Raw genomic sequence first — 14,488 nt, forward strand, 5'->3', positions numbered from 1 at the left:
CACAAGTCTACTGGGATGATGAATCACGATATCTAATCACACAATTAACAGTTACAAATAATTTAAACGGCAAGCAGAAAACCCCGCTACAGAGCCTGTTGAGTTGAAACCATGTAAAAACAACAAAGGCCTACCTCTGGAGAATCATCAGAGGCATGAAAATCCTCAGCAAAGTCTGTGGGAGTTTTCTTCAGGGTCTGGTCTGTGGGAAAGGTGTTGTCGTTGTAAGAACTGACGAACTTAAAGTCACTTGTGTGCGAACCCGTCGTCAAGTATGTATCATAATTGTAAGTGCTGCGGAGAGTTCCTGAGCCATTTACTTCTCCGTAATTGCTAGGTAGATAAGCGCTGGGAATTGCAACAGCTCCGTCAAACAAAAGTCTGGGTTTTCTCCTGCGGCAAAACCTCACCGCCACGATGACAATAATGAAGGTGAGGAAAAAGGTGGATACGGACACCAGAGCAATAATTAGATAAAACGTGAGTTTGGAATTACTCTCATCAGAAGATAGATCTTTCAGTTCTGGAACTTCAGCCAAGTTATCAGAAATAAGTAAAAACAAGGCACATGTTGCAGAGAGAGAGGGCTGTCCGTTATCTTTCACTGCTACGACAAGGTTCTGTTTCATGTTGTCAGATTCAGAAATGTCCCGCCGGGTCCTGATCTCTCCGCTGTGAAGACCAATAGTGAAAAGTCCAGGGTCAGTGGATTTGACTATATGATAGGACAGCCAGGCGTTCTGACCGGAATCCGCGTCCACGGCTATCACCTTGGACACAAGAGAGCCTCCGTGTGCAGCTTTAGGGACAAGCTCGGTCATGAAGGAGTTCCCATCTGGGGCGGGGTAAAGTATCTGAGGAGAGTTGTCATTCACATCCGATATTAAAACACTGACAGTGACGTTGCTGCTGAGTGGAGGAGAACCATTGTCTCTGGCCTGCACGTGGACTTTAAAGCTCCTGACCTGTTCATAATCAAACGACCTCACAGCGTGGATCGCCCCTGTGTCTCCGTTAACAGATAGCAAAGAGGACACCGAGACACCGTTCACGTCACCTGGTAAAAGCGAATAAATCACTGTGCCGTTCTGTCTCCAGTCTAGGTCCAGAGCTGTAACCGAACACACGGAGAGGCCAGGTTTATTATTTTCTTTCAGGTGGGCGCTATATAATTGTGCCTCAAACACAGGTGGGTTGTCGTTAACGTCAGACACAGATAACTGAACTGTTTTAGAGGAGGACAGAGGAGGAGAGCCCTCGTCGGTGGCTGTGACTGTAATGTTGTAATCAGATATTAGTTCACGATCCAGTTCACCCGAGGTCACCAGAGAATAGTAGTTTTTGATAGATGGCACCAGCTTAAAAGGAACATTTTGCTGAAGGAAGCAGCGCACTTGTCGGTTATTGTCGGAGTCTCTATCCTGCACATTAATGATGCCCACCTCTGTACCGGGAGACGCGTTCTCAGGGGTGGGGTTAGTCAGAGACTTAATATATATCATAGGTGCGTTGTCATTTACATCTGTGATGTCTATAATGACTTTGGCATCAGATGTAAGTCCATATCCATCTTTTGCTTCTACGCGCATTTCATACGTGTGTTCTTCCTCAAAGTCTAAAGGGCCATTAAGCTTTATTTCTCCGGTTATCTGGCTTAGATCGAATATATGTCTGGCTGAATCAGAAATACGACTGAATTCATACATCACTTTCCCATTTGCTCCCTCGTCTGCATCCGTTGCCCTCACCGTAACCACTACTGTATCTAAAGGAGAGTTTTCAGGCAGACTGGCTTTATAAACCGCCTGGCTAAATACTGGGGCATTATCGTTAGCATCCAGGACAGTAACGTGTATGATTACTGTACCTGATCTCTGCGGAGTGCCTCCATCTACAGCTGTCAGTAATAGTCTCAACTCGTTCTGCTCCTCGCGATCTAGCTCTCTTTCTAACACTAATTCTCCATTTTTCCCACCGTCTGCATTTGAAAGTACGTTCAGAACAAAATGCTTATTCCTCTGTAATGTATAGCTTTGCACTGCATTTTGTCCTATGTCTTCATCATGGGCCTCGTTCACACGAAAACGAGCTCCTTTGTCAGCAGATTCTGTAATGTCTATCTTGATTACATCTTTGGGAAATATAGGCGCATTATCATTGATGTCTTGTATTTGAAGTAATATCCCATGCAATTCCAATGGACCTTCCAGGACCAGTTCGAACCTTAATAGACAGGAAACCTTTTCTCCACAAAGACCTTCGCGATCAATCCTTTCGGCAACAATTAAATCTCCAGTATTCATATCTAAGTCACAATAACGTTTACGGTTCCCTTCGCCATCAATGCGGGCCTTACGAACAGACAGTTTTCCCACTTCCAGTCCGAGATCCTTGGCAATATTTCCAATCACATGTCCGCGTTTCATTTCCTCGGGAACAGCATAGCTCACGTCTCCATAGGCGGAATGAAGCAAAAGAAAGAAAGCAAAGCCGCACACCAGACGGGTTACCGATACTCCGTTGTGTTCCATTCTGGTATTAAACATCAAGACACCATAGAGCCAAGATATTACAATGTAAACAAATCCTATTGAACAAATATTTGGAATATGACGAAAATAAAGTCCACAAAATGAGCTATGAATCTGACCGTTTTATATATTTTCGGCAGCTTAATGGCAGCAGTAACAACACCAGTGGGTGGAGAACTAGATCTATCCAAACATATGGTGAACAGCGACACTGTGAGTAATCAACAAATATTGCACATACTAATGCAATATTTGTTCTATATCTATTTTTCACAAAAAGTCACAATGAGAACGTCAATAAATAGTCTGTTTAATCCAAAACCCATTTTCTTTACATTTCAGCACCATGGAAAGCGACAATGTGAAACCGGGCGCTGATGTTAGTAGAGATGAATAATAAAGCAAAAATCCATTCATTATTATTTCTGAAATATGTCTTTAAGTACAGTATAAGTTTGTGTTATCACATTCCAGTGTCAAATTCAACCACGGAATCATATTTTTAATGCTCATTTCATTAATCCCTAGTAAGTCAAATGTATTCCAAAATTCGGGGGAATTTACTAAGAAATGCAGTCAAATGAGAAATCTCAAAGAGAATATAACGCGATCATAAATCAAACCAAATGAAAGCATTATACAACTGTTTTATTCTGGTTTTCAAATGATAAAATCTGTCAATTTTCTTAGATGTACAGATGTCTATTATTCTGAATGCTAAACAATTAACTTAATTTACTGAAAGAGCAGTGGGTCAGATTTGTGGAAAAAAACATAAGCAACCTAGGGACCATTTAACTAACCTAGGGACCTCTACGCCAATATAGGGACCTCTGAACCACCCTAGGGATCTCCACACCACCCTGGGGACCTCGGCAACACCACAAAGTTATTTCCTCCTCCTGATGACAACAATTCCAAGTACAGATGCATCAATATCACTGGAAAAGTGATTCCCCCCCCACCCATACTTTAATTTAAAAGTAAATCTTTAATATATTCTACATTCGTTACATAAAAAGTAAAATATTTCAAGCTTTTTATTGTTTTAATCTTGATGATAAGGGTTTACAGCTCATGTAAATCAAAACTCCAGTACAAATGTATTATAATTTTAGAGCATCAAGTCGACACACATATCTATGGAAGGAACTGACTATCAGGATCTGGGTTGCGTTTCCCAAAAGCATCGTAAGCCTAAATAGATCGTAAAGACCATTGTGGTAATTGTTCTATAATCAATTTAAGGTTACAATGCTTTCGGGAAATGCAGCCCTGATCAGTGGCCGATTATTTGGAGTCAGAGATATAGAATACAGGCCATTGCCTTCTCAATATTTATTAATTTAGCCTCTGAAACAGGACATGTTCATTCTCTTTATAGGCGGGTAATGGTATTTGTTCGTCACCACAGAAATCCGCATGCATGTCCATGTTGAATGTGTTTCTTGTATGTAAAAACTAAAGTAGCCTACATGTACAAGGAAAGATCATAAGAAATGCTTGACGTGTGCTTGACTAAACTAAACATTATTTAAGACGATTTCTATTTGTTAAGATATTGATATGAACTTCGGTAGTCAAGTATAAGCTTCATTCATAATGCATCATCACATTATTAAACATTTAGATCGATTTTTGAAATTTGTGAATCGGTTCGAATCCGCAGATGATGGAATCGTAATTCATATGTGAATCGATTTTTCCCCACACCCCTCATATAGTCCATATGCATATCCATTCATGCCACACAACATGCAATCAGTATATCCACCTTATTTTTCAACTTTGAAGCTAAGTAAGCAATTTTTCTGTGAATGTGTGAGACTTCCGGTTCATAGGGAAATAACGAAATCAATAACAAAGTGCTATTAATGATATGATTTGTGCTAGTGTTTACAATTATGACAAATTCAATACTACAAAATAATATGGTAGGGTATAAACATACCAGTTTCCAATATCAAGAAGCATAACAAGCTTTTTTGTACAGCTAGAAATAACTAAGCGGATGACATCGGAAGCCAGACACATTCCATTTGCAAATGTCCGTGCCAGTCTTCCGTGAATAATGGTGGATACCATAGGCCAAAACATTTCCTTTAAAAAGGTGTTAGGTTAGGTTTGTTTGATTATTAGTTGTATGTTTTGCCTCTGATTGATTTGTGCTTATAATTTCTTGCAGGATTATCAGAAGTGCTGTCGCTCTTCTTCCACTCCACACCATCACTACCCTCCTCACCTGGCCTTCATCCTCACCTGTATTGCTTTCTTTCTAAGTTTCTATTTTTCCTGTTAAGGATAATTTTTGTATAAATTGAAATGCATGAATTAATAAATTGTTCTTGTTTTAAAACAGATTTTTATTGTTTTATTATATTACATAATTATTACTTGTGTATTGTTTAAAAATACACGATAAACCTTGTTGTGGAGTTAAAGCTTCAATTGTTATTTTTTCCATTTCATGGATTCTGATGTAGCAAATTTACTTATGTAGGCTAACTTAAAAATATTCAGATAATGGTTGCCTCTTTTTAGTTGCCAGGGGTGAAAATGAGTCATCCTTAAACTTTTTGGTGTTTTGGATTCCCTACAGCTGGAGAACAATTAAATACAAAATAGGTTGTAGGTTCTACTGGGTGATTTTGTTTTATTAATTTTAACTATCATAATTTTCCCAGATAGTGTATAAAATCTTAGGCATTCTATTATCTCAAACAGCCTGAAAAATAGTGCATTTAGTTGACGTAATTGGGAGAAAAAAATTCCACCGAAGGGAGCATGTCCCCGGACCCCACTAGGTTTGGCTAAGCCCCGAATGTTTATATCGTCTGGGCTCCGCCCCTGGTCTCAGCCAGTCTCAACTAAAGATGTAGATCAACTCTAACATAATATATTTTGTGACATCTGTCTTAACATAGTTATTTGAATACAACACATTTCTATGAGCATAGCTGCATTTAGAAAACAGAAATGTGAAACAGAAAATAGCATACATGAAAATTGGAAAAAAACACAAGTCTTCTGGGATGATGAATCACGGTATCTAATCACATAATTAACAGCAATAAACAATTTAAACGGCAAGCAGAAAACCCCGCTACAGAGCCTGTTGAGTTGAAACCATGTAAAAACAACTAAGGCCTACCTCTGGAGAATCATCAGAGGCATGAAAATCCTCAGCAAAATCTGTGGGAGTTTTCTTCAGGGTCTGGTCTGTGGGAAGGGTGTTGTCGTTGTAAGAACTGACGAACTTAAAGTCACTTGTGTGCGAACCCGTCGTCAAGTATGTATCATAATTGTAAGTGCTGCGGAGAGTTCCTGAGCCATTTACTTCTGCGTAATTGCTAGGTAGATAAGCGCTGGGAATTGCAACAGCTCCGTCAAACAAAAGTCTGGGTTTTCTCCTGCAGCAAAACCTCACCGCCACGATAACAATAATGAAGGTGAGGAAAAAGGTGGATACGGACACCAGAGCAATAATTAGATAAAACGTGAGTTTGGAATTACTCTCATCAGAAGATAGATCTTTCAGTTCTGGAACTTCAGCCAAGTTATCAGAAATAAGTAAAAACATGGCACATGTTGCAGAAAGAGAGGGCTGTCCGTTATCTTTCACTGCTACGATAAGGTTCTGTTTCATGTTGTCAGATTCAGAAATGTCCCGCCGGGTCCTGATCTCTCCGCTGTGAAGACCAATAGTGAAAAGTCCGGGGTCAGTGGATTTGACTATATGATAGGACAGCCAGGCGTTCTGACCGGAATCCGCGTCCACGGCTATCACCTTGGACACAAGAGAGCCTCCGTGTGCAGCTTTGGGGACAAGCTCGGTCATGAAGGAGTTCCCATCTGGGGCGGGGTAAAGTATCTGAGGAGAGTTGTCATTCACATCCGATATTAAAACACTGACAGTGACGTTGCTGCTGAGTGGAGGAGAACCGTTGTCTCTGGCCTGCACGTGGACTTTAAAGCTTCTGAACTGTTCGTAATCAAACGACCTGACAGCGTGGATCACCCCTGTGTCTCCGTTAACAGATAGCAAAGAAGACACAGAGATACCGTTCACGTCACCTGGTAAAAGCGAATAAATCACTGTGCCGTTCTGTTTCCAGTCTAGGTCCTGAGCTGTAACCGAACACACGGAGAGGCCAGGTTTATTATTTTCTTTCAGGTGGGCGCTATATGATTGTGCCTCAAATACAGGTGGGTTGTCGTTAACGTCAGACACAGATATCTGGACAGTTTTAGAGGAGGACAGAGACGGAGAGCCCTTGTCATTGGCAGTGATTGTAATATTGTAGTCAGACACAAGCTCACGGTCCAGTTCGCCCGTGGTCACCAGAGAATAGTAGTTTTTGATAGATGGCACCAGCTTAAAAGGAACATTTTGCTGAATGAAGCAGTTAACCTGTCGGTTATTGTCGGAGTCTCTATCCTGCACGTTAATGATGCCCACCTCTGTACCGGGAGACGCGTTCTCAGGGGTGGGGTTAGTCAGAGACTTAATATATATCATAGGTGCGTTGTCATTTACATCTGTGATGTCTATAATGACTTTGGCATCAGATGTAAGTCCATATCCATCTTTTGCTTCTACGCGCATTTCATACGTGTGTTCTTCCTCAAAGTCTAAAGGGCCATTAAGCTTTATTTCTCCGGTTATCTGGCTTAGATCGAATATATGTCTGGCTAAATCAGAAATACGACTGAATTCATACATCACTTTCCCATTTGCTCCCTCGTCTGCATCTGTTGCCCTCACCGTAACCACTACTGTATCTAAAGGAGAGTTTTCAGGCAGACTGGCTTTATAAACCGCCTGGCTAAATACTGGGGCATTATCGTTAGCATCCAGGACAGCAACGTGTATGATTACTGTACCTGATCTCTGCGGAGTGCCTCCATCTACAGCTGTCAGTAATAGTCTCAACTCGTTCTGCTCCTCGCGATCTAGCTCTCTTTCTAACACTAATTCTCCATTTTTCCCACCGTCTGCATTTGAAAGTACGTTCAGAACAAAATGCTCATTCCTCTGTAATGTATAGCTTTGCACTGCATTTTGTCCTATGTCTGCATCATGGGCCTCGTTCACACGAAAACGAGCTCCTTTGACAGCAGATTCTCTGATGTCTATCTTGATTACATCTTTGGGAAATATAGGCGCATTATCATTGATGTCTTGTATTTGAAGTGATATCCCATGCAATTCCAATGGACCTTCCAGGACCAGTTCGAACCTTAGGAGACAAGAAACCTTTTCTCCACAAAGACCTTCCCGATCAATCCTTTCGGTAACAATTAAATCTCCAGTATTCATATCTAAGTCACAATAACGTTTACGGTTCCCTTCGCCATCAATGCGGGCCTTACGAACAGACAGTTTTCCCACTTCCAGTCCGAGATCCTTGGCAATATTTCCAATCACATGTCCGCGTTTCATTTCCTCGGGAACAGCATAGCTCACGTCTCCATAGGCGGAATGAAGCAAAAGAAAGAAAGCAAAGCCGCACACCAGACGGGTTACCGATACTCCGTTGTGTTCCATTCTGGTATTAAACATCAAGACACCATAGAGCCAAGATATTACAATGTAAACAAATCCTATTGAACAAATATTTGGGATATGATGAAAATAAAGTCCACAAAATGAGTTATGAATCTGACCGTTTTATATATTTTCGGCAGCTAAATGGCAGCAGTAACAACACCAGTGGGTGGAGAACTAGATCTATCCAAACATATGGTGAACAGCGACACTGTGAGTAATCAACAAATATTGCACATACTAATGCAATATTTGTTCTCTATCTATTTTTCACAAAAAGTCACAATGAGAACGCCAATAAATAGTCTGTTTAATCCAAAACCCATTTTCTTTACATTTCAGCACCTTGGAAAGCGACAATGTGAAACCGGACGCTGATGTTAGTAGAGATGAATAATAAAGCAAAAATCCATTCATTATTATTTCTGAAATATGTCTTTAAGTACAGTATTAAGTTTGTGTTATCACATTCCAGTGTCAAATTCAACCACGGAATCATATTTTTAATGCTCATTTCATTAATCCCTAGTAAGTCAAATGTATTCCAAAATTCGGGGGAATTTACTAAGAAATGCAGTCAAATGAGAAATCTCAAAGAGAATATAACGCGATCATAAATCAAACCAAATGAAAGCATTATACAACTGTTTTATTCTGGTTTTCAAATGATAAAATCTGCCAATTTTCTTAGATGTACAGATGTCTATTATTCTGAATGCTAAACAATTAACTTAATTTACTGAAGAGCAGTGGGTCAGATTTGTGGAAAAAAGCATACGCAACCTAGGACCTTTTAACTAACCTAGGGGACCTCTACGCCAATATAGGGACCTCTGAACCACCCTAGGGATCTCCACACCACTTTGGAAACGTCCTTACTTATACTACCGTATCTGTATAAATTGTAAGATCTAGACAAGTGTTACTGCAGACGCCATATTTTAATATAACCTAATCATCCTGTTAGTTTAGGACTTTTCCTGTACACAGGAAATGCAAACTTGTATGGAACCCCATGAATGACAAACATCAGTAAAATGTTATTTGATGAGTAAACTATTTATTAAAAAGGTTAGTGAAATATAAAAACGTATTTAATAATTTCCTTTTCCTATATTATATATACTACTCTTCCATTTATAATTTACTCACCCATTTGTATTTTCTCAAAATATTGCTTTTCCTATTTTCTCAGGTCTAGAACAGTTGAATAACTTATCTATTTCTCATTTTCCTCAAGACATCCCGTGTAATATGACAATTAGAAGTTCTGTCTAAAACCAAGCAGGGATAGATTGGATTTATTTAACCGTCAATGCTCAATACAGACTAGTAATCAAACTTTTTATCTAGTTATATTATAGTCTCCAGTACCATACATTGTAATGTGCAGAAAAAATACTAGATTACAGGTAGCTGAACCTACCTGCTGACAAGAGGGATACAAAGCGGATATACTTTTTATTCCGTATTAACTGACCAGTGCTAGGAAAAGCGCAAACCCAACGAGTAGAACTGGAAGTGAGGATAGACATAGGCTACAGCTACTGGCAGTCAATAATAACTATAAAGGCTTCACAAAAATCGGGTAAATTCAGCACCAGCAACATGGACAGCTTCTACTGTAGGCAGTCAAAAAGTTCCGAACGAAACTAGGCAATAACACTGTGTTCTGCAAACTTAAAATTGTGCAGAATGTGGGAAAATACTTCGTTTATTTAGGTCTCAGCCAGTCTCAACTAAAGATGTAGATCAACTCTAACATAATATATTTTGTGACATCTGCCTTGACATAGTTATTTTGAATACAACACATTTCTATGAGCATAACTTAATTTAGAAAACAGAAATGTGAAACAGAAAATAGCATACATGAAAATTGGAAAAAAACACAAGTCTTCTGGGATGATGAATCACGGTATCTAATCACATTATTAACAGCTAAACTGCAAGTAGAAAACCCCGCTACAGAGCCTATTGAATTAAAAACGTGTAATAATAAAAATAATGATTATGTAATAATAAAAACTAAGGCCTACCTCTGGAGAATCATCAGAGGCATGAAAATCCTCAGCAAAATCTGTGGGAGTTTTCTTCAGGGTCTGGTCTGTGGGAAAGGTGTTGTCGTTGTAAGAACTGACGAACTTAAAGTCACTTGTGTGCGAACCCGTCGTCAAGTATGTATCATAATTGTAAGTGCTGCGGAGAGTTCCTGAGCCATTTACTTCTGCGTAATTGCTAGGTAGATAAGCGCTGGGAATTGCAACAGCTCCGTCAAACAAAAGTCTGGGTTTTCTCCTGCAGCAAAACCTCACCGCCACGATAACAATAATGAAGGTGAGGAAAAAGGTGGATACGGACACTAGAGCAATAATTAGATAAAACGTGAGTTTGGAATTACTCTCATCAGAAGATAGATCTTTCAGTTCTGGAACTTCAGCCAAGTTATCAGAAATAAGTAAAAACATGGCACATGTTGCAGAAAGAGAGGGCTGTCCGTTATCTTTCACTGCTACGATAAGGTTCTGTTTCATGTTGTCAGATTCAGAAATGTCCCGCCGGGTCCTGATCTCTCCGCTGTGCAGACCAATAGTGAAAAGTCCCGGATCAGTAGATTTAACTATATGATAGGACAGCCAAGCGTTCTGACCGGAATCCGCGTCCACGGCTATCACCTTGGAAACCAAAGAGCCCGCGTTCGCACCTTTGGGGACAAGCTCGGTCATGAAGGAGTTCTTTTCCGGGGCGGGGTAAAGTATCTGAGGAGAGTTGTCATTGAAATCCGTTATGGACACACTCACGGTGACGTTGCTGCTGAGTGGAGGAGAACCGTTGTCTCTGGCCTGCACGTGGACTTTAAAGCTCCTGAACTGTTCATAATCAAACGACCTCACAGCGTGGATCACCCCTGTGTCTCCGTTAACCGATAACAAAGAAGACACCGAGACACCGTTCACGTCACCTGGTAAAAGTGAATAAATCACTGTGCCGTTCTGTCTCCAGTCTAGGTCTCGAGCAGTAACTGAACACACAGAGGAACCCGGTTTGTTATTTTCAGTCAGGTATGCGCTATAGAATTGTTCCTCAAACACAGGTGGGTTGTCGTTGACGTCAGATACAGATAATTGAATCGTTTTAAATGAGGATAGAGGAGGAGAGCCCTCGTCGGTGGCAGTGATTGTAATGTTGTAATCAGACACTAGTTCGCGGTCCAGTTCGACCACTGTCATCAGAGAATAGTAGTTTTTGATGGATGGCACCAAAAGGAAAGGCACGTTTTCCGGAATGGAGCAGCGGACCCGTCGATTATTCTCAGAGTCTCTATCCTGCACGTTAATGATGCCCACCTCTGTACCTGGTGACGCGTTCTCAGGTATGTGACTAGTCAGAGACTGGACATGTATCGTAGGGGCGTTGTCATTTATGTCCGTTATTTCTATGATCACTTTAGTGTCTGTGGAGAGACCGTTGCCATCTCTCCCCTCTACAAACATGTCATACTTGGATTCCTCTTCATAGTCTAATATCCCGGTTAATATAATATCCCCAGTTTTGCGATTAATTGAAAAAAGTTCCCTTGCTTTATCCGACATGAGACCAAATTCATATTCCACCTCTCCATTCACGCCTTCATCTGCATCGGTAGCACTCACTGTCACAACTAGAGTATTTAAAGGAGAGTTTTCAGGCAGACTGGCTTGATAGACCGCCTGGCTAAACACAGGGGCATTATCGTTAGCATCGAGGACTTTGACGTGAATGACTACAGTACCGGATCTCTGTGGAGTGCCTCCATCTAAAGCAGTGAGAAGCAATGCTATATCTTGCTGTTCTTCACGGTCTAGCTTTTTGTCTAAAACTAACTCACCGTATTTACTGCCAGCAGTACTGGTTTGAACACTAAATACAAAATGTGAATTTCTTTGTAGTGTGTAGCTTTGGACAGCATTGTGTCCAATATCCGCGTCACGCGCAGCGTTCACGCGAAAACGAGCTCCTTTTTCAGCAGATTCTATGATATCCAAGTTAATGGAATCCTTCTGAAAAATAGGTGCATTGTCATTTATATCCTGGATTTGAATTGTGATAAGATGCAATTCTAATGGATTCTCTAAAACGAACTCGAATTTAAGAGCACACGATGGCTTTTCTCCACAAAGCACTTCCCTGTCAATCCTTTCAGCCACAACCAAATCTCCGGTATTCAGATTAATATCACAATAACCTTTACGGCCCCCGTCGGTAGCAATACGTGCCTTACGAGCGAAAAATCTGTTCACCTCCAGTCCGAGATCCTTGGCTATATTTCCGATTACAGATCCTTGTTTCATCTCCTCCGGAAAAGAATAGCTTACATCTCCATAAGCAGGGTGTAACGAGAGAAATGAAAAAGCAAGGCCGACGGCCAGGCTCATTACCGATAATATTTTGCACTCCATCCTTAGTCAAAAAAGGCAATACCCCAACCAGAAGTCTCATGGACTTAAAATACCAAACATGACCCCAAAATCTAATCTAATCTTTCCTGCAAATTGCAGCTAAATCGTATGAAAACACAAGTGGGTGGAGAACAGGATCTATCCAAACACCGCTGGTGAACAGCGACACAGTGAGTCATTTTTGGCAATTACACGATACGACATACAGTAAATTCTTCTAATTCTATATTTCAGCACTCTTTTTAATTAATGTTTACTAAAATAATTTCACCTCAACTCAGCTAAATCGTAATAACATTAACAAAAACATGCTAACTGTTTTGAGTGAAGATTAGGCTTATAAACGGAGATGGGCAAAGACACATCCAAGTGCATTTTAAAATAAGATACCAAATACCTTAAATGTATTAAAATAAACGATGGAATACAGCAGCCACACCATGTATCAAAATAAACTACTGTATTTTAGTATTTTAAATATATTTTACAAGGGAGCATGAAATCCCTCAGCAAACCTCCCGTCTATTGGCCTGATCTGTCCCTTCACCATGCAGTACACTGTCTCAGTTGATTCCATCTATCAGTCTATTTTATCTATCCCTTCACCAGTACATTGACTCAGTTGTAGACAATGTTTGATAGCAGCAGCTTTCTCTGCCTAACGAGTCATGTGATGAATCTGACATATGTAACCAGTTAACAGATCAAATATTCACCTATCACTGTGATCACACAGATGATGGTTTTCTTTTAAAGTAACCAACAGTTTAATGTTTAACTAACAGTTTGCTAATGACTCATAATTTTATCCTAATTTAGTTACAAGTGTCTGGTGATGAAGAGCTTACTTCGCATCAGTAACACTGACTCAACGACAAACAAGTAATTCATAAGAAGACAACTGATGTCACCTTTATTCACAGCAACTAGTTTCTAAGTAATTAATCATTTGATTGTTAATCATAAATATTATAATAAATTATGTGTCAGGCAGTCATTCATGCAATGGTATGCAAAATCATGATCTTACTAAACAGCTACTTCAATTAGGGTACAATCATTTAGCAATCAATTATCTATTTATAAATCATTGGACACCTATTTGGAGGTTGAAAACAATCATTTTAGCACTTTGCCAACAATTATTGAATATAGGTACGGAGGACACATAAACATTAATAGTGTAGTAAGAACATGAACTTAAACTACAATAGAGAATACTACAATAGAGAATACTACAATAGAGAATACTACAGACCAGGTATTCCAAAGCAGTTCAAAAGTTCTACCAAAAACAGTCAAACTTATGTGAGTGTGCATAGGTGAGAAAGTAAGCTGTGATTGAGTGAGTGTGTGGGTTTGTGTGAGAGACGGGAATGAGTGTGTGGGCCCTGTGGCATACATTGTAGGGGTCTCTTTAGATACTGATGTTTTTAAGCACAACTAACTTTTCAAAAGTGTGGCATTTCGATGTTGTCAAAATAAATTCTCTATTGGAGCTGAGGATGGTCAAATTACTGAGTAGGCACCAATCCGAGATAGCATTTTTATGATGTTATCATGTAGACCTCTCACAAACTATTTTTAAACTACAAAATACAAAACAAGATGCAAAATACGAAGCCATTGTCATCAATCCTATCAAATACTAATTACAAAATCTTATTTTGTATTTGAAATACATATTTTAAATACATGTATCATAAATACTGCCCATACCTGCATATAAAAACCAAAACTAGCACAAATCTATAGCAGACAAAGCCCTTACATTGCTGATGTATTGACCCACTGCTTAGTATATTGTATCAACACTGTAACAATATTTTCAAACTGCTTGGTGGGACTGGGAGCTCTACCGAAATAGGCAAAAAGTTAATCAGTTTACAGTTTACAGTTGAGTTATTTAGCAGTTGCTAAAAACCTTCTCGTTCTTTCTTTTGTTTAAGCTTCTAAAAACAGTAGAATGT

At 39.7% G+C, this 14,488-nt stretch overlaps 2 protein-coding genes across 5 annotated transcripts in view; both read right to left on the reverse strand.

The window, feature by feature from the left end:
* The window catches only part of LOC106024272 (protocadherin gamma-A3), a 214,024-nt gene that overhangs the window by 192,069 nt on the left and 7,467 nt on the right, over nucleotides 1-14,488 (reverse strand). Inside the window, exon 1 of one of the 4 annotated variants that reach the window (XM_034291838.1) lies at nucleotides 5,683-8,117. The exons of 1 other annotated variant lie outside the window; for it this stretch is intronic. In XM_034291838.1, the coding sequence (XP_034147729.1) occupies nucleotides 5,683-8,094 (2,412 nt within the window). In that variant the 5' untranslated portion in view covers nucleotides 8,095-8,117. Of the gene's footprint in view, nucleotides 1-134; nucleotides 2,629-5,682; nucleotides 8,118-14,488 lie in introns of those variants that run through there. 2 more of the 4 variants (XM_034291837.1, XM_010895779.5) reach the window with 2 other exon arrangements.
* LOC117594417 (protocadherin gamma-A11-like) lies at nucleotides 9,565-12,587 on the reverse strand. Its single transcript, XM_034291959.1, has 2 exons — nucleotides 10,119-12,587; nucleotides 9,565-9,594 (listed from the first exon to the last, which is right to left on the reverse strand). Exons 1-2 carry the CDS (start codon nucleotides 12,516-12,518, stop codon nucleotides 9,565-9,567), a joined length of 2,430 nt encoding a protein of 809 aa, XP_034147850.1. The 5' UTR covers nucleotides 12,519-12,587.

The sequence above is a fragment of the Esox lucius genome, chromosome 4 (assembly GCF_011004845.1).
Source record: "Esox lucius isolate fEsoLuc1 chromosome 4, fEsoLuc1.pri, whole genome shotgun sequence".
NCBI lineage: Eukaryota > Metazoa > Chordata > Actinopteri > Esociformes > Esocidae > Esox > Esox lucius.

What these genes read in the sequence shown, in the direction of transcription:
- LOC117594417 (XM_034291959.1), bottom strand. Translation starts at nt 12,518, where the DNA reads ATGGAGTGCAAAATATTATCGGTAATGAGCCTGGCCGTCGGCCTTGCT. An exon ending in CCTCTGATGATTCTCCAGAG is followed by an intron (nt 9,595 to 10,118) that starts GTAGGCCTTAGT and finishes CCTCACTTCCAG; the next exon opens with TTCTACTCGTTGGGTTTGCG.